At 39.9% G+C, this 19,984-nt stretch overlaps 2 protein-coding genes across 5 annotated transcripts; one reads left to right on the top strand and one right to left on the bottom strand.

The window, feature by feature from the left end:
- Window positions 1–934: 934 nt before the first annotated feature.
- pole4 (polymerase (DNA-directed), epsilon 4, accessory subunit) lies at window positions 935–4,395 on the bottom strand. The gene is made up of 4 exons (XM_088426346.1): window positions 3,802–4,395; window positions 2,013–2,097; window positions 1,724–1,765; window positions 935–1,136 (listed from the first exon to the last, which is right to left on the bottom strand). The coding sequence occupies exons 1-4, from the start codon at window positions 4,051–4,053 to the stop codon at window positions 1,123–1,125; spliced, it is 393 nt and encodes a 130-aa protein (XP_088282472.1). The 5' UTR covers window positions 4,054–4,395; the 3' UTR covers window positions 935–1,122.
- On the top strand, window positions 3,760–14,331 carry LOC148417489 (serine/threonine-protein kinase NIM1). 4 transcript variants are annotated; one of them, XM_088426342.1, is made up of 6 exons: window positions 3,760–4,211; window positions 4,297–4,374; window positions 4,843–4,938; window positions 6,562–6,879; window positions 7,551–7,822; window positions 13,052–14,331. In XM_088426342.1, the coding sequence occupies exons 3-6, from the start codon at window positions 4,917–4,919 to the stop codon at window positions 13,802–13,804; spliced, it is 1,365 nt and encodes a 454-aa protein (XP_088282468.1). In that variant the 5' UTR covers window positions 3,760–4,211; window positions 4,297–4,374; window positions 4,843–4,916; the 3' UTR covers window positions 13,805–14,331. The 4 variants fall into 4 exon arrangements, with proteins under 4 accessions (XP_088282468.1, XP_088282470.1, XP_088282467.1 ...); XM_088426344.1 differs by lacking the exon at window positions 4,843–4,938; XM_088426341.1 differs by having other exon boundaries at window positions 4,843–6,879.
- The last annotated feature ends 5,653 nt before the right edge of the window (window positions 14,332–19,984 follow it).

Raw genomic sequence — 19,984 nt, 5'->3', positions numbered from 1 at the left:
TTTCTATCTGAGCCACAAATTCTAAAAGGATTTCCAATGGAAAAAAAAGTAGTGCCACACTTTGCGGACGGGTTCAAACATGCATTTCTGCACAATATATAGTCAGCACCTTGGACAGCAATCACCTGAGTCTACAACTTCCTCCTCCTATACCTGAATTGATGGTAAATATCTCAATTATTTGCTTGAGTCCATAATATAGACGCCAGTAAGATTCAACTTGAGATTGATACATTTTAAAAATAATAAATGTTTACTGATCAACTAGGAATGTCATAATGAATGACTGGTAGGTGGCTCGGTGACACAGTGGTTACCGCATCCGCCTCACAGGTCAAGTACCAGTTCAAATCCAGCTGGCTCCGGCCTTCCTGCGTAGAGTTTGCACGTTCTACCCAGGCCTGCATGGGTTCCTTCTAGGCACTTTGGTTTTCTCCCACAATCGAGAAGCACGTATGGCAGGTGTATTGGACATACTAAATTGTCCTTCGGTGTAATTGGCAGCGTGAATGTTTGTTCATCTCTGTGTGCCCCTGCAATTGGCTGGCAACCAGTGTAGGGTGTCCCCCGCCTACTGCCCAAAGTCTGCTGGAATAGGCACCAGTAATCAGTCAATCCTGCGACAATTTGTGAGGATAAGTGGCTCTAGAAAATGGATGGTTGGATGAATAAATGGTGACCAGTCTAAAGTGCACCCGATTCAGATAGATTCTAACCAATGACCCTATACATGATAAGCGAGTGCAAACGAATGAATGCCCTAACAAGCCTACCATGGTACCACATTACACTAATTTACTTTGTTAATTTACTTTGCTAATTAGGAGAATGCAATTGCAATTTGCTTGTGCATCATTTGGAAAACATGCAGTGCAGTTATCATACATGAAAAAAACAAAACAATGATTTCTCATTAATGCATTCTGAACAAAAGTAGTCTAGAGAAGACATTTATTTCAACAGAAAATCTACGTTTTAACAATATTTACAAACAATGTACACGTTATGGCAATATATTTCAAATGCAATGTATATATATTGTTCAATCAAAGCATTTAAAAAAAAAAAAGACATGATCAAAGGGTCGGGTGGTTATGGTTGGGTGTTCCTTTGTGCAGCTATTTAATCCAATGTGCCTGAAAAGAAAATAGAAAAAAAAAGAAAATTTAACAAATAAAATGGACATTTGACTCATTTCCTTGATTACTATAAGAGAGATTAACTATCAGGACTTTGAAATAGAGATGGGACGTTTTAAACCAAAACTCCGAAGTATGCATCATCCAAGTGAGACAGACTACTTTGAACCTTACTACAAAAGCCTTGATCAAATCTCCATGATGATGCTTATGAGGCTTCATGCACAAACCTACCACACCGGAAATTACGTAAATGATTCAAATATATGCGCATAACTATGATGAGGATGAGCGCTTGAGATAATGGCTGGATGGATTGATTTAAAGGATTGTGGCAGTAATGACTAAAACTGACCACCAGATGTCCCTACTGTGGTTTTCATCTTATATTTTAGAAGGCTTCAAGGCTTTTGACTGTTTTTCCAAATCGATGGAAAACCTCCAAAACGTCACAAGGTTTTATCAGTCTATCTCTACCTTTAAAGAGTTGCTAGACTGTGTCTGGCTGTAATGAACTCCTATTTTTGATATTAGCAGAATACTGTTGTCCAAAGTATGGTATTGCCCCAAATAATGAAGCTCACCTTCCAGAAAAGCAAACTCATCAATGGCCTCAATTGCATTGTCTGTGGAAGAAAGAATTGTCAATAATTTGCAAATATCAATTTCAGTAAAATTAATAACAGATGCACACGCCATATTTAACACATGCCAACACAAATGTTGAATCAAATACTCTTGACTTAAGAGCTGAAAAAAAAAAGCTCAGTTTTCAACATGTGGATTTTATTTTGGATCTTGCTTGATCCAGCAGGTGTACCCAATGTCTGACTGTCCCTCATTTTTATGTGTTCTTCTTTTCCATGCACTCACCCAGGTCTTTTCTTTGCAATGTCTTTCTCTTGCCTTGCTGCGCATATACCAAAGCGTCTTTTGCAATCATCTCAACAAACAGCTCCTGTGGGACAAGTAGTTATGTTAAAATCCAAAAGCAAGCGAATTAAACACCTTTTCTTCGTGACTAAGGTGTTTACATGTTTTTGTTTTTTTCATTTATTGAAATTATTCAGTCAGATGTTACCTGCCATAATACCATAAAAATGTGACAGTAAAATGTGAAGATTTTTAGGCCAAAACAGCATTAATCAAAGTTTGTTTTTTGTTTTTTTTAATTTAACAAGATGGCTGCAATGGTGACTTATCATTGACATGTTTCCACCATTACTCCAAACTACAACCACACCCATAAAATACACACTAAACTTTACTCAATTTGTAACCTTCAAGCTTTGTTCTTTTGCCTAATGTTCAAGGTATTCTTTGCTTATACTGAATACTGAGTAAGGTTTTACTTATCAAAATTGTCATATAGAAAAGAAAACATATGAATTTTTAACAGTTTAAATCCCACTTTTCGCAATGTGCACATTAGGCTTGGGATTGGCATCGGATTGGTAATATATTGCGGTTTTAGAAGTCACATTTATTTAAAACCATCCAAGTCTATCAAAGCCGGTAATTTTTTTTTGTTTTGTTTTTTTTCCATCCCGCGTCATCTGCCTTAACGTGTAGCTGCCAAATGTAGCTCTCATTGTGTACCAGAACTATCTGAGGGACCCAAAACCCCTTACAGGGGAACCAAACTCACCAATGTTTTAGTTTTATCATAATGAGACGTGTTCATTCGTTTGTCAGCTTCAGTACCATCATTGCCATAACAGAGGGAGCTTGTTGTGTGCGTGCATGGAAACAGTCAACGCAAAATGACATAATCCTCGTTGTACTATTAATTGATACAAGCATTAGTTGAATGATTAATTTGATCTTTTTTTTTTTAAATATTTTTGTTAATGTATACTAAATGCCCATCATTGCCCTGCCTAAACCCTAAATTCCCATGTCTAGCTGTTGTGGAACAAATTCATCAGTGGTGGCCCGGCAGGGCCAGCAAGGCCTTCTCTGCTGGCCTAATATAACCTGACATTGTAACCTGACGTGTAATGATAAATTTTAATTGGAAAATAGCCTATATAATATATATATATATATATATATATATATATATATATATAAAATAAATTCTCTCAGCAACAACGGTAATTAAACTGCCTTGCGATACTTCCGCTCATCGTGAGGTTCCCCTTGAGTTTCGAGGTCTCCCCACTGCGACCATTCCCTTCTCGTTTTCTTAGATTACTGACACTAAAGATATTCCAGTGTCAGTAGAGGGCGCCTAACACTCAATAAATTAAAAACGTAATTGCACTCTGTGACAGCACAAAATACTTCTACTATTTAAATATTTCTTCTATTTAATTCGCTCAACTGAAATGCAGTAATGATTTGAAAGCTTAAAAACACAAACACATTGAATTGTTCACTTATCCGAACATTTACAAAGAAGCCATCTGATAGTAAAATCCCACAAATATCACACAGCTGAAATGTATTTTAAACGGCTGAATAACAAGAGTAAAAAAAAGTTTAATTTCGTTTTAACTTTGAAAGATAAACTGACTGTGGCAATACAAACGAGGTGGTAGAGAAATCTCACGTTAATTCTGCGAGTAACCACTACATATCGCGAGATCAAATTATCTCACGATAACCAACAGGGCAATCTAGTGCTTGAGGGTCTTTTTGTTTGTTAGGAGCTCAGTACCGTGGCTTTAGCAATGATGAAGACAGACTCCTGGCTGGCGAGGGACACGTCTGGGTCAGACTTCATCAAGGCCTTGATGCGGGTCAGCGGTAGTTTTGACAGCCTGTTGTGGCCCAAGGCGGCAGCGGGGCCCGTCGCCTGCTGGTGAATGCCATCTTCGGGCGCCTCGGCCGCACGGCTCTCCTCCTCGCTACCGCAGCGGTCGCCCTCGGGGTCCGCGTGGCCGACTGGTGCCCCTACAGCTTCTGCCATTTTTCCTTTTTCTTCCACCGTCGTTAAATTCGACAGTAAGCAAAGAGAAAAACGTGCTTGTGCCGCAACATGCTACAGATGACAACAAAGGAAGAACGCTAGCATGTGCTTCCGCTTGCTTTGAGCTCTAAGATCGCTGATTCGTCCGGAGGTTTTGAGTAAGTCCCGCCTTTTCTTCTCCCGCCAGATTCATAATTATCCACGATTGGCGGGATTGTAAATCAGTTATTTACTATTGGCTAGATTCTACACGCAATCCAACAACATTTTGTCTTTTTGGACTACAAGAACGTTGAAATTGAAGCTCATCCATGCTTTATGGTAATGTATTTTTTATTGTCTGTATTGACTTAAAACTCAAATTTTCGTTTTTTTTATCTTAGATTTTCACCAAACTTATATTTTAAATGAAAACATAAAACATACTTTACTCACTTGTTTTAATAATTAATTTGTTTTAATAATTAATTTGGTAATATAATTATGTAGTTCATTCCAAAGGATCTCAGCATACTTAACCTGAACTCAGCAGAGACGATTAAAATAAATCTGACTAAAGCACATTCAAAACAACATGGTTGGTCAAAATGCTGTATGATAACGATGAATATTATGGTAATTCAACATTACAAGATATTAAATATTAAAAAATAAATAATAGATGGAGGGTCATAAAAAATACTCATATGAGCCCACTAACTGTGTCGTTTAAAACATAATTGATATTTTCTATAAAATGTTCATGGTGCAGAAGCCAGTTAGCGGTTCACTAATACGCTGCACTAATAGGATTGAGGCTCATCTAATGAAGCTGCCTTCACCATGTCCAGTCCTAGTCAGGTGTTAACTGCCTAAGGGACACCATGAAGAAATACCAGCATGCAGGTACTTTTTCTATTAATTTCTGGCCAATACATATTTTGTAGTTCAACTGTATGTTTTTTCACAACTTTTTTTTTTTTTGATGGTTTTGAGCTGGGCGAAACTATTGTGTAGTTGTGCTGCATGAGCTTGACGCACCTAACAAGGCATAGTAATAAACATGGGCATCGCCAGACCTCTTTTACACTTGCCACAGTATTAATGTGCTGTGCCCCAGTATTTTTTGGGGACTGGCCAAGGGAAAGTGCTACCTTTTTTTATTTTGCAAACTGCTCAAAATGGATGCAACCATTCCCTCTATTCCTTTTTATGATAATTTTTCGTATTATCAGAATAAGGCATTTGATGTCAAATGTGTTGGAGTTTTTAGCATTGTTAATGGCTTGCTCATTATTTCATCATCTGGTCTCAGTTTTATTTTTTAGTGAATGCAGTTGTTCGCTCTAATGAACATTAAATAGAAAATGGTCCAAATGTAGCATGATTTTCTCTTTTCCTCAAAATGTTATAAAGGTTGTTGAACAACAACTCTCCTCAAATCAAAGTAGAAGTTTCTTTGTTAGAATATAGAGGACATAGGATGGATTTTGCAAATTGCTCTACCTCACTGGGGGCATGGAAAATAAATAATGGGGCGGGGGCAGAGTGCCTGGAGAAAAACCACGCGGGCTCGGGGAGAACCTGCTAACTACACACAGGAAGACCGGAGCCAGCTGGATTTGAATTCGGGACTAACCACTCCACCACCAAGCTGCCCCATCTTATTTATTTTTTAATATACGTGAGGTCTGGTATTGACTGTCACTATCATAGTAAAAGATTACAGTATCATATTGTGTAAATTCATTTTTGTCAATTATAACAAAATTGGCTTGGAAAAGATATGGGTTTTTTTTGTTCCTTTGTATAATATTTTTTAAGTCCATTAACAGTCAAACTACCGAAGTAGATTAAACAAAAAAAAAAACAAAAAAGTTGCACCTCCAGTTAAAGACTATGTAGAAAATGTAAATATAAACTTTCCCTTTAGATTTAACCTGTATTTACTTTTGTTGGGCAAGAGAAGGGGCAGAGTTATCTTGGTCTCCTTTAAAAAAAAACACAGCCTTAGGTTACATATATTAGAATTAGTGTGCAAAACTGCCCGAAGCCAGCTGGGATAGGCACCAGCACGCCTGCGACCCTTGTGAGGATAAGGGGCCCTAGAAAATGGATGGATGGGTGTGCAAAACAGAGAAAATTAAATGATTTTATCTCTTTACCTGTGTTATGGAAGTTTTCCATTGTTGCCTGACTTCCAGTTCAAACTAATGCTGTATCTAAAAGAGCTAATCCTTGCCATTTTGAGGACTGGCTGAACCAGCTCTTGACTAATTTTAGCCCACAATCAGACTGGACACACTGAAAGCTGCTTAAGCTTAGTGTCTGGATGAACATTTTGTAGACTTTTGTACAATGTACGTTCATAAAATTAAATACAAGTTAAAATTACCCAAGTAATGCATTCATTTACAATTTCAAATATAGCATATGAAGAGGGGACCTTGATTTATTGTGCTAATTTCATGGGCACAAACTACCATTACCATAACCAAGTTGAATTTCAAATGTGTCTATCTCCAAAAGCCATCAAAACTAAGCTGTGGCCGAAGCAGAACGCAACTAAAAAAAGCAGAGATGAGTCCCCAAAGGTGGAGAAGCCACTCAAGCCGCCGACTTCCAACGCCTCAGCTGCTGCTTTTGCCACTGCCCCTCCACAGCTGAGCGAGTCAGAGAGGACACGACTGACGCCCTTCGAGAGGGTGGTCTATGACATGGCCCACAATGAGAGGATAGTCAACGACCTCATCCTCGGCCGCAGAGTAGGCTTCTACGAGCTCCGCGGGGAGATCGGCCAGGGCAACTTTTCATCGGTCAGACTGGGCATCCATGCCTTGACCAAAGGTCTGCTGCTTTTATTTCCTTTACTTATTTATTCTTCCTATAAGCTGCTCTACCTCTATCTTTGTTTATACTGTTATTTATTGAAAATATTTTTGGGGGAGTTGCTTATTGTAGTATGGACAGGCACGATTTGTCTGCAAAGTTGCTAAATTTAGTCATTCAAGTTCACAGTTGGCACCTCATTTTGCCCCGGTTGTCATATATAGTTTTTATCCATCTCAAGGTAACGACCATTTTAACATTTGCTGCCAACTGAAAATGACATCACAATTGCTCAGAGCTCAGGTAATGGCCAGCCACAGCTCCCCAGTTTTCTGGCTTTCGGTCACGGGACATTTGCAAGCTGAGGTGCGATTGGTCGTTACTGAGTCGTCACAAACTGTGTTGTCATTTTCAGTAAATGGCATAATGGCCACCCTCTGAGATGGATAAAAACAGATAAATTTTGCTACCTAATTCCACAAACACAACATAAATTCAAATGCTCGTTTTAATCTTGTGGGATCACAGAATATATTATTGTGAAGAAAATTTTGACCTGGCTTCCCATTTAAGCATCCTCTAATTCTTTCTGTTTTGAGTTGTTTGAAGAATTGCAGAGGCCTTTTATCAAGACTCATGGGGAATTGTGGGAAAAAGACATACGTTTTTTTCTACTGCGCTTTCTCCAGAGAGAGTGGCTGTCAAGATAATGGAAAAGCAGCGCAAGGCTGATAAGGGTCCCCAACCCTTGAGCTCCTCAGAGATCCACTGCATGGAAAAGCTTTGCCATCCTAATGTAGTTCGTCTCTACGAGGTGATGGAGACGAGCAGAAAGCTCTACCTGGTGATGGAATACGGCAGCGGTGGTGATCTCTTCTCTCGCGTCACCACCAGGGGGAAGCTCAGCGACTTGGAGGCCAAGTTGATTTTTGCGCAAGTGGTCTCTGCTGTGAAACACATGGTAAGCATTAGTCACAGAAACATTTTTAGATCCACACACTCACATGCTATGCACAAAGAAAACCATAAACCACTCCGTGTTCCGTGAAGTGGTCAATAAAAACTCAAGTAAAAACTAAGCTGTCTTTATATACAGTACATGTACTCATAATCCTTGCTAGTAATTATCAAGCAATAAGGATTCTCAGACAATACATGTTTAAACATACAGTGCTGAAGTCCAGTACAGGAGATGTCCAATTTGATCCTAATATTGATTTTCACTTGACATTGCAATATTATTGTGATTGTAGTGTGCACAGAATGAAAGTACAAGGGTTTTCATTTATACGTATTTAGAGCTAATGATATTACAGTGGTACCTTTTGACACGAGGTAACCTAGATACAAGCTGTCATTTCGCCCAATATTTTTTTTGAATAGCAAACAAAGATTCGATACCACTCTACAGTCAACTATTAACTCTTTCAGTGCTAAGCAAAAAGGCAACACCAGGAGTGCCAGCCAATTTTGAGCATTTTGATGGAACTTTCAAGGTCGCCAAAATAGTTTGCTATGTCTATGTGCACATCAAAAGATTGGATTCCATTCTTTACCGAGAAAAAGAAAGTATGATTCTACCTTCTTCTGTTTTTTAGTAATCGTTGTTTAAACATAAGTCATTTGAGTGACACAGTTATTTTTGACCTAAGGGAAAAATTAGCTTTTTGTGAAAAGACCATTAACACTGCGTACAGTGGAGATGAGGCGCTGCTGACCTCAACTCAGAATGTCTTGAGCTGGTGTCCAGAATATTGTGAAGACCTCCTCAATCCCACGACATGTCTTCCTTAGAGGAAACAGAGTCTGAAAGCTCCGAGGTAGGCTCCTCTATCTCTGGTGCTGAAGCCACCGAGGTAGTCAAAAAAGTCCTTGGTGGCAAGAACCCAGGAATGGATGAGATCCGCACGGAGTTTCTAAAGGCTCTGGATGTTGTGGGGCTTGTGTTGGTTGACACACCTTTACAACATCGCGTGGACATCGGGGACAATGCCCCTGGATTGGCAGACTGGAGTGGTGGTCCCCCTTTTTAAAAAAGGGGACCGTAGGGTGTGTTCCAACTACAGAGGAATCACTCTCCTCAGCCTCCCCGGTAAGGTCTATTCAGGGGTTCTGGAGAGGAGGGTCCGTCAGGAAGTCGAACCTCAGATTCAGGAGGAGCATTGTGGTTTTCGTCCTGGCCGGGGAACAGTGGACCAGCTCTACACCCTCGGCAGGGTCCTCGAGGGGACATGGGAGTTTGCCCAACCAGTCTACATGTGCTTTGCAGACTTATGAGAAGGCGTTCCATCGTGTCCCTCGGGAGCTCTGTTTGGGGTGCTTCGGGAGTATGGGGTACCCGACGCACTGATATGCACCTTTCAGTCCCTGTATGACCGATGTCAGAGTGTGGTCCACATATCCGACAATGAGTCAAATCCGTTTCCAGTGAGGGTTGGACTCCGTCACGGCTACCATTTGTCACCAATTCTGTTCATTACTTTTATGGATAGAATTTCTAGGTGCAGCCGAAGTGTTGAGGGGGTCCAGTTTGGGAACATCAGCATTGCATATCAGCTATTTGTGGATGATTTGGTGCTGTTGGCTTCCTCATGGCGTGACCTCCAACTCTCGCTGGAGCAGTTTACAGCAGAGTGTGAAGCGGCTGGGATGAAAATCAGCACCTCCAAATCTGAGACCATGGTCTTCAGTCGGAAAAGGGTGGCGTGCGTTCTCAGGTTCGGGGATGAGGTCCTGCCCCAAATGGAGGAGTTCAAGTATCTTGGGGTCTTGGGGGAGAAGAGAGAGCTGAACTGAAAGGCATTCCTCCCCTTACCTATGGTCACGAGCTGTGGGTTGTGACTGAAAGAATGAAATCCCAGATACAATCGGCCGAAATGAGTTTCCTCCGCAGGGTTTTCGGGCTCTCCCTTAGATATAGGGTGAGAAGCTCGGTCATCGGGGAGGGACTCTGTGTCGAGGAGCCAGTTGAGGTGGCTCGGCCATCTGGTTAGGTTGCCTCCCGGACGCCTCCCTCGGGAGGTGTTTCGGACATGTCCCACTGGGAGTTGACCCAGGACATGTTGGATAGACTATATCTCTCGGCTGGTATGGGAATGCTTGGGTATCCTCCCAGGGGAGCTGGACGAAGTGGCCGGGGAGAGGGAAGTCTGGGCTTCCCTGCTCAAGCTGCTGCCCCCGCGACCCGACCCCAGACAAAGTGGTAGCTAATGGATGGATGAATGAAAAGATGTTTTTTCTACACAGTAGTGACTTTGACACTAATATTTTTGGGTTTAGTGGCAGCTGAAGCATCTCAACAGTCCTTCATTGAAAACAATGAAAATGGCCAAAATTTTGAGGCCAAAAAAACAGTTTGCGTACTACTATAGCGCTTCATTGGCTTAATATTAAGAGGGCTGGCCACGAGTGTCATCTATTCATCTATTCATTTAAAAAAAAAATTGTCACTGGCACACAACCTTATCGTTTTACTTTACGAAATTTCTTGTCCTTGTCACTGAGTTAAATCATTAAATGCCACTACTGGTTAGTTCAAAGTCAAATTAAACAAAAAATCATGGTCCAGAACTTTAAAAACCCAGAAGTTAAAAGTAGGTTATGACTGACTATTTTTTCTGAATAAAAACAGTTAATAAGTACTGGTTAAAGGTAATGTGCAAACGTTCAAATATAAACTGTAAAATTAATGTGTAAAAATGAAAATGTAAAATACAATAGATATTTTCATGCACATTTTCCACATGACGTCACTTTACTCTCGCACACAAGCACTACTTAGAATAGTGTCAATAAAAGACACAGGACGCAAATTATGCTAACCAAAGTTACCTTGAGGAGTTTCAACTTGCACAACTTTATTGGACATGACAATTCCGTGGAAGATGTGTGCATCCGTGTGTGTGTGTGTGTGTGTGTGTGTTTTCCTTCTTGGTTATGAAATCCCCATTGACTAGTGTCAACAAATGTATGGTAAACATGAACAGTGACGAACCGTAGTTCAAGATGACCCAAATACGGTTTTAAAATTGTTAAAGGTATACTAAACTAAACTAAAAAGTCTATTTTTAACAACCAATCATGGCTATCCTACGACCGCCATATGTAAAACCCAGAAAACAAATGAGCTGTGATACTGAACCTAAGTACATCTGATGTCATTTTCATTTAACAAGACCCCATGACACATGTGCAAATGTTTATATTGTACATGAAAAAGACTTATAAAAACATTTGCTTTTTATTTCTAAAAATACCATAATTTAGTGTCCTTTTAATTATTCACTTGAGGCAGGCATTTTTGTGATAGATCAATGTTTGTGGTTGACAGTTGAGTTACCTACACTATCTTTTTCCAGCTCCCGCTGTTTAAAAAAAAAAAAAGACCAGTTTCTTGAGATGTTGGCTAATACTAATTGCCATTGAATTCATTTCAAGAGATTTAGGCATTTTGAATCACGTGGTTATAGAAAATTTTAACTTTTATGTGAAGACACTCATGTATTTAAAATCATCCTTTTTATCCACTCATCCATTATGGACCTCATTATGGGCACTATTATTCTCTTTGAGTGTGAAACACCTCTTTAAAGTGGAGTTGTTTTGAATTGCTCCAGTTTTTGTGAAATAATATTTACTTTAGGACTCCTCTACAACGAAATCATATTTGCAGCCAGAATTTTTTTACAACGGGACTTTTCACTATAGCAAATCTATGTCTCAGGCGGAAACCTACAAAACTTGTTGTGCAATCTACAATCTGATTGAAGTTAAAAACAAAATCATCCAACATTGAAAAAAAGAAAAAGAAATTGGCAAATCTAGAATAAGCATTTGTTTTCATACTTACATCAATTTCTTGCATAATGTATTTCACTTTGCTTTATCCAGCTTTCATCTTTACTTCTTTGATCCTATCTTCAAGCGTTACACTTGGTTTAAAGTGATACTGTGTAAGATTTAGACTGTTTTTCTTTAAAAATGAATAAATTAAACAATTATAAATTTCAAAAACTTGCAAATAAATGTTCTTAACGACCAACAGTATAGTTCAAATATAATCATAGGTAAGGTTATCATTAAATTATATTACGTGGGGGGTGGCACTCCTCCAGAGGTCGCCGTGTCTGTTATAGCTACGGACAGCAGGAGGAGGAGTGTTTATTGCTACACTTACCGTAATCTCCCTAAATTACACATACTCTCTGGCAGTATGTGTAATTTTTCGCAATGCGCCTGTGGGAGCTTTCGCACCATTACGGTGAATGCAGCAATAAACACTCCTACTCCTGCTGTTAGTAGGTAAATCTTACACAGTGTCAAATGACGTTATTTTGGCAACCATGCCCCTCCTCGCGGAGTCCACGCATAGCAGATTTTCCGCAACGCATATCTAATGAAATATCTTTGGAAAACATGGCGGACGAACTATTGCTTATGGAAGTTCCCTGGTACAAAAACCTTTATGATTCCTCTGAAAAGGAATACCGTGATCTAAATACTGTAAACAACTCCTGGCGAGCACCACATTGGGGAGAGATGAGGAGTCTGTTTAGATCATTTGAATCGAGTAGGATTCTCTACCTCTATTATCGTGTAGTGCCGTTTGTATGCTGTACGGCATGTCAAGTATAAACCAAGCTAGACTTTTGCTGCAGACTTGTTTTCGCACTAGTGAATTTCAGTGCAACGCAAATGCAGAAAAAACATTTCGTATTATGCATCAGAGGGATTTTTTCCTTGTATGAGGAAGTAAAAGAGAAGGAAAGGCTTCAATGCATGGATGTTTTTTTTCGCACTGGAGGGTATTTTTGTACATGCCGGTTTTGTTGTAGAGGAGTTTTAATGTATACAGTATACAAGAAAGGATGATTTTTTTTCTTTATTATATTCATTTGAATACCAACCACTAGAATGGAAGAGAGAAGGCTAGTTTTATTAGGTATTGTAAATATAGGTGACTAGATGGACTGTTTATTCTAATTGTGACTAAATGGACTGTTTATTCTGATTAAGTTTGATACCAAAATTCATTTCCTCTTCATCATTTTTCTTGACATATGTCAGCTTTTATCGATTAGGGGAACATGCAATGCAATTGAACAGTGTTCAAGTCCAAAAGATGATGAGATGAAGTGTGAAAGTGAAATAGAATGAAAACACTGACATGTCTTCCTGTATGACATTCCAGCACGAGAACAACATCGTCCACAGGGACCTCAAGGCGGAGAACATTTTTTATACCACCAGCTACTGCATCAAGGTCGGTGACTTTGGCTTCAGCAGCGAGAGTGCTCCCAACGAGCCGCTCACCAATTTCTGTGGCTCGCCGCCTTACGCTGCGCCCGAACTCTTTCGGGAAAAGGGCTATGTGGGCTGCTATTCGGACATCTGGTCATTAGGCATTGTCCTGTATTTCATGGTGACCGCCACATTGCCTTTTTATGGGGACAATTTGAGCAAACTGAAGCGTTGTATCCTCCAAGGGGCTTACAGCATCCCTGCGTACGTGCCCGACGAGTGCCAGTTCATCATCAAGGGCTTGTTGCGACTCGTACCAGTGGACCGCTCGTCTCTTACCCAGGTTTCAGACAGCGCTTGGTTGAGGGGAATGGAGTACCCTGGTCCTTACCTGCCCCTGCCCTTGTCCCCGGCCCACTTGACTCAAGCCACCAATATTCTGTGCAGTGAAGAGAAGGAAGTAAAGACCCTCCTGTCAAACTTGGGCATCATCGCATTTCACTTGCAAAACAATCCCTGTTCGGACTCCAAGAGCCCGCTGACCGGAACCTACCGCATCCTCCTCCACCAGGTCCAGAAGAGGAGGTCTGTGGAGGCCGTCAGCTATGCGGCGGTTCGTCCTGATGAGTACAAGAGTCAGGCCCGATGGTGCACAATGGCTCTGGACAAACGCAACCCCTCCGCGGTTTGTGCTTTACTCTAATAACATGTGTCTGAGACTTTGAGAGTGCCGCGACCTACCGGTTGCTAAAGTCATGAGCCTTTTACAATCGTTTCATAGCTTGGAGTTGCAAGCAAAAATCGGAGTTACCCGTGAGCTTCAGACACTCCGCCATTAGATGGCGTAAGCGAACGTCACAAGCTCTGGCCACCATCAGTTCAAGTGGGTACCTTACAGTGAGTGGTATTCCAGTGGTAGTGCATATTTTGTTTTTGAAATTCTTTTTTTTTTTTTTTTGTAAAGATACTTTGCCAAATTTCACATTCACTAAATGTGTGTTCTAACAAGGCGATTGCTGAGAAGTAAACAGATGATGTCTCTAGATGAAAATTATAGAAAAACATGAGCCAGATGTGTGGGTAGTCAACTTGGTTTAAGCCACTGCCCTCAAACTCAAGGCCCGGGGGCCAGATCTGGCCTGACACATCATTTTATCTGGCCCGCGAAATGCTGATTTGACTTTGTTTTTGGCTAAAATAACAAACTTGCAAGTTGTCTTCAACTGTTAACTTTCTTTTTTTTTTTTTTTTTTGGGGGGGGGGGGGGGACAAGCTTTTTTTTCTTTAATTCCCAATCGGTTTTTGCCGGCCTCTGATTTCAAAAATATGTTACGAAATTACTTTTGACCTCATAGCCCTACTGGCCGTATGACAGAAACTATAATCTCACAGCAAAAATGAGTTTCACACTCCAGGTTTAAGCACAGTAGTTTTACCTGTGGTTGCTTTGTAGTCCTCCAAAAATATATATTTATTTTTTCTATAAAAAAAAATAAAATAAAATTCCCCTCAATACCAATCAGCTAAAATGATATGCTCAGGCCCAACTTGAGATAACTGGATCAGGACATCCCTAGTTTTTTAGAAAATGTTTAATGCCATTACATTTTATTTGAGGGAAAACCTTCTGAGACGGCTTGGTGGCGCAGTGAATACCACGTCCCCCTCACAGTTAAAGGGACCCAAGTTCAAATCCACCTTGCTCCGGCCTTCCTGTGTGGAGATTGCATGTTCTCCCCGAACCCGTGTGGGTTCTCGCCGGCTTCCTTGCACACTTCAAAAGCATGCATGGCAGGCATATTGGTTATACTCAATTGTCCTTAGGTCTGTTGGGGTGTGTGAATTGTTGTTTGTCTCTTTGTGTCCAAAGTCAGCTGGGATAGGCACTAGCAAGCCTGCGACCCTTGTGAGGTTAAGCGGCTGGATGGGACTAGATTTGAGACAAGGCACCATGACTGATTTCGCACTTCATCGAAGAGACCCAAAATTTCCTTGGCGTTTAATTTCAAGTTGTGCGATGCTGAATCAGAAAAAGCAGATGAGTAGGCGGGGTTTAGAGAGTTCTTTATCTCAGGCATTTCTCCTAAGTAATGAGCTGTGACTCATTGTGCCAGCATTAGTCAGTATTTAGTGTACTGATGCGAAGCCTTCATCAATCACAGTGCTGCTATCTGTATCTTGAAATCCTTCTTAGGCACAGTATAAATCCACACTGCTAATCCTTATAAAGGGGGTCTGGGTAGGGACTACTGGAAACTTTTCACTCCAACACTAACATGACAGTAAAAGTAGAGGAGTCAAAGTAGGACCACCATCACAAAGCAGAACCAGAGGAACCACTTGCACAAATTCTGTCTGTTTGCAATAATAATAATAATAATAATTCTCAGTTCTCCGTTTTCTATCATGCTTATCTGGTTTATTCCCATCTGACCTCAGGAAAAAAAGTGTCCCTTTATTATATGTTTTAATTTATATGTAACATTATGTTCATCAATCCGGGTGTAATTTGCAATGCTTTTTAAGTATAATGTTTTGTAAGGATAACTTTTACCTATATAGTGTACCTGTACTATCCCCTCCAGGCCAACAAAAACATTTATTTGCACTTGGCAAAGGATGTCTAGCATTTATGAGCGCAGAAGTCACTGTTTGAAGAAATACAATACTACATTCCCTCTTATAATTATTTCTCTAACAATGTCAATCAGAATTGAACATTAGGTAGGAACGATTTTGTATATGGCGTGACTGACCAAATATGAACTCTTAAATGTCTTTGTCAAATGGACAACATTATGTGCACAATTGTATTGTTACACTGAGGGCTCTTGTTTTCATTGATGGCGCGTGAAAAAGCTGGATTTTCATGAAGTGGAAATCATCGTATTTAATCATTTATTTACGGTAATTAAAAAACAAACTGTATATACATTGTTGACACACATACGCAGTAAATACTGTCATACAAATATGACATCGCTGGACATTGAACCCTCTGACTTATTGTAGAAATTCATGCCTTCAAATTGTTGCTTTCTGGTTGGAGATACAGGGTTCAAAAAAGCTTGTTGAACAGACTCAGTGACAGCTTTATCCTGAGAGCTATTTTTGCTCTAAACAACAAAAAAACAAGAACACACTAAAAATAAGAACGATTGTACTCATGTGAAACTAAGATTTCTATTCTATTCTTATTTATATGTATGATTTCTATTTATTGTTCACATTATTATGTACTAATTGTAGCAGTGTATACCTGTGTACAGTGACAATAAAGGCATTCTATTCTATATTGAATGCATTATTTGAATTATTATGATGGTTTATAAATCATTCCACTTGCTGGAACACAACTTTGGGGGCAGGCAGGATTGTTTGGCGGGGTTACACATTAAAAATTGAGTGGTGGGGATAGACACATGAGGCCTGCAAATAAATTTAGATTGCCAGCGGTTATCACCTGCAGATCTTTTGTATTCAGTAAGGGTACCATCTTATGCTGTCAGTTGCCATACTAGCTAAAAGTAACAAAAGTAATCCAGTTAGTCCAGTTATAGCTGCTACTGTGCACAATAGAAATGAACAAAACTATTAGAATCGATCCGATGAATCACAGCCTGAATAGCCAAGTGAGCTGCCCCTCCATGTTTAAATGTCTTTGGCCATCGTTCCCTGATGCATATGATATTTTTCCCACTAAGAAGCCTCATTCATTTCGATGTGCAGTGGGGGTTTTAAGACCTAATATAAATGAATTGATGAAAATGCAATCATTTTGTTATGTTTTTCTATCCTGTCAGTGACTTCTACTGTAGATTTCCAAGAATGTGTGCAAGCAGTAAAACAATGAAAGCCAACTATAATAAAAATGCCAGTCTTCACGTAATAAAAGCTAATTGTGCAATACCAAACCGTAAATTATAGCACAAACTATATCACAAGAGCTCTATATATAAACAATCCAATGTTTAGTTTACAGACTACACTACAGTATAGTTGACGAGACAACTCTTACCTACATTGCGCAACGGCTTCCCGTATGGGGCCGGGCCAGGCTGAATGACATGTCGGCTTTCATTGCGCCAACAACTCAAACATATGCTGCGTTCTAACGCCGAATTTAAGTGGAAAAAGGATGAAATCCTCAACTTTTATTGCATACAAGCAGGCAGGAGTGTCTCTCGAGTGATTTGGTCATGCGTGTACTTCGAAAACATTGGCGTAAAATGGCGTAACTTTAGGCTGAAATATTTATGTGAAATGATAACTGTCCGTTTTTTTTTTGTTTGTTTGTTTGTTTGTTTTTTGGGGGGGTAGCTCTTAACCAAGAATCAAGTCTGTTTTAAGTTCATATGTATGAAAAGTCCAAGATTTATGCATTTATTCACAAGAAATTGCAATTTGAAAAGCTCTTTGTTTTATGCCAGCCGCCATGTTGGATTTTGTATCTATAAATAACAGTGTAACTTTACATTCAAGTAACAAGGTAATATTTGGCCAACAACCCTTTTTTTTTTTTTTTTGCAAAATTATTTAGACATTTTTGTGTCCTTACAAAAAAAAAATCGGCTTTATGTGTTTTATTTGATTTTACCTTTCAATCTAAAAACTATTCAGTGCACCATAGGGAAGAAGTGTTGGGTTGTAGGCTGCAAAACGGGCTACCTTACTAACAAGGCGGTTGAGCAGTAGCAAAGTCGCCAAAGGGACCCCGATCACCCTCCACAAGTTCCTCAGGGATGACGAGCTGAGGGCCAAGTGGCTCAAGAACATCGAGAGACAAGAAGGATGAACCAAGTGCCGAAAAGTACTCCTGCTCCTTGCACTTCAAAGACAGTGACTTTAAAGCGACGCCTACATTATATGGAGGGAGGCAGAGGAAGCGGCTTGTCGAGGAAGCCGTGCCGATCAACTTTTGCAACAGCGTGGCCCACCCACCCTGTATGCAGAAGGTGCCTACAAGCTACAGCTACAAGTTCGCATCCCTCAAGTACCTCAAGGAGAAGATCAAGACAGAGAAACTTAGAAACTACAGGAAAGTTTTTGTGCTCAGTTAGCTGAAGATAAAAGAAACTATGGCCCTGAAAATACATTTTTACACCAGCAATTTAATTTGAAATTTGATTTTTGTTTCAGAATCTCCCTGGACATGGTCACCACCTAGCAGAACAGGCAGTTCCTTGCTCTGTTCACATGCAAGCCTGAGCTGGAAGCACTGCCCGCCATGCCCAACGTGCTGAGGATACCGGGAGCTTGGTCATGGCCAAAGCTGGCCAAGATCGCCAACAGTAAGCTGCGCCACATCTTGCACTCCTACAGGGACGTCTACACGAGGGTGAGCCAGGTCACCAACACCCTGGCCTTCCTCAATAATTACAGCGTTGAAGAAACAGACAATGTGACAATGTTGATGGAGGTGGTCGAGGACATTGACATCGAGGCCCTGGCTGCTGAGCGACAAAACCTGCTCACCTTGGTGAAGGCCCCACTCTTCCTGAGTCAGGAAAATAGGCGCCAGAGGAGGCATAGCAGTGACTTTTTGATCAAATGCGCAATTTCTTACAGGCTGGCCCTAAGATGTACAGGCTGCTCAACGAGGAGATGGGCCTCATCCTGCCCAGGGAAAAGACAGTGCAGCATGTGACCAAGTCCACCTGCTACACAGGGTGAAGTCTGTTTTGTCTGTGTAACATTTCCTGTGGGAATGTCGCACTGTCAAGTTCAATTTATAAAACCTTCAGACTTGAATTATTTGAACTCTTAGTGTCTTCAATTTTTTTTAAGATAATCTTTCAGCGACTGAATTCTTTGGCATCCTTTTACAATGCCGTGCCAGGCCTACCGGTGTCTAATCAGCAATGATCATGATGATGACAAACTTTTTGTACTGTCTTTGCTTTATCTTTTTTTTTTTTAATTTATTCACGTGGGGAAAGTGCGCCTGCTCCGTTCCTTTTGTGGTATTTGCAATTTGTCACCTGCAAAATGATGTTCATGAGGCACAAATACAATCTAGGACTTGCTTCTCTCTGCACAGTGCTACAGTCAATTATTTACGCCCAGACGTTCAAAGGTTCAGTCAGGACTGGTGAATATCTATTATTTCCTGGAAATCCAAAAGGGACAATTTTCTCAATGTACTGTATAATGGGTTTAAATAATATCAGTCAAAGGTTTGGAAACGCTTTCTCCCTCAATTAACGGTGAGTGAGTCCAAAAATGTCACTAAATTTAAAAATGAATACTGTGTGTTATTAGTGAGTGCATTGTCCACTTGAATAAATAAATACCTCACCTTAAATAATTACAGTATTACTCTTAATAAAGAGTTTAAAAAAATATTTGCTAGTACAAATAATAATGCCCTCTTTAATAAACACCTAACACCAATTAATGCCTACCTTTTTTGCTTTGGAAACATAAGTATTAATTTTTGTTATTATTAATATATTTAACCCTTTGGGGAGATTTTGACCCAACTCGGGCTTTTAGATGTTTTTGATGTGTGATATCAAGGGAAAAGCATACTAAAATAAAAACCACTGGATGGCAAAATATTGAATAGAATTTCAAAGTTTGTTAAGAATTCAAAATTCAGAGTGCCTTTAATTCTATCCTAAAAGACAATTCAAACCATCAATAATAATTGCCTGACATCAAAGAAATGCCTTCAAACGCTAATAATAGTGCTCAAAAAAGTATTAGATTACATTTATTTGTGAAGATGTATAATAGAGGATTCATGTCATTCTAATCAAAAATTGTGATTGGAAGTAAACCTCCTCCATAAGAATCCCCTTAACTAAAAAAAAAAAAAAAAAAAAGGCCTCCCTTCATGGGGGAAAAAGTAACCGAAGTAATTAGTTGTATTAAATACCAG

This window comes from Hippichthys cyanospilos, chromosome 10 (genome assembly GCF_059441005.1).
Source record: "Hippichthys cyanospilos isolate Australia breed blue-spotted pipefish chromosome 10, RoL_Hcya_1.0, whole genome shotgun sequence".
NCBI classification, from domain to species: Eukaryota; Metazoa; Chordata; class Actinopteri; order Syngnathiformes; family Syngnathidae; genus Hippichthys; species Hippichthys cyanospilos.
This window is presented reverse-complemented; position numbering and strand designations above follow the sequence as displayed.

What these genes read in the sequence shown, in the direction of transcription:
- LOC148417489 (XM_088426341.1), top strand. Translation starts at nt 6,435, where the DNA reads ATGCATTCATTTACAATTTCAAATATAGCATATGAAGAGGGGACCTTG. An exon ending in CATCCATGCCTTGACCAAAG is followed by an intron (nt 6,880 to 7,550) that starts GTCTGCTGCTTT and finishes CGCTTTCTCCAG; the next exon opens with AGAGAGTGGCTGTCAAGATA. An exon ending in TCTCTGCTGTGAAACACATG is followed by an intron (nt 7,823 to 13,051) that starts GTAAGCATTAGT and finishes ATGACATTCCAG; the next exon opens with CACGAGAACAACATCGTCCA.
- pole4 (XM_088426346.1), bottom strand. Translation starts at nt 4,053, where the DNA reads ATGGCAGAAGCTGTAGGGGCACCAGTCGGCCACGCGGACCCCGAGGGC. An exon ending in TCATCATTGCTAAAGCCACG is followed by an intron (nt 2,098 to 3,801) that starts GTACTGAGCTCC and finishes CTTGTCCCACAG; the next exon opens with GAGCTGTTTGTTGAGATGAT. An exon ending in ATTGCAAAGAAAAGACCTGG is followed by an intron (nt 1,766 to 2,012) that starts GTGAGTGCATGG and finishes TTTCTTCCACAG; the next exon opens with ACAATGCAATTGAGGCCATT.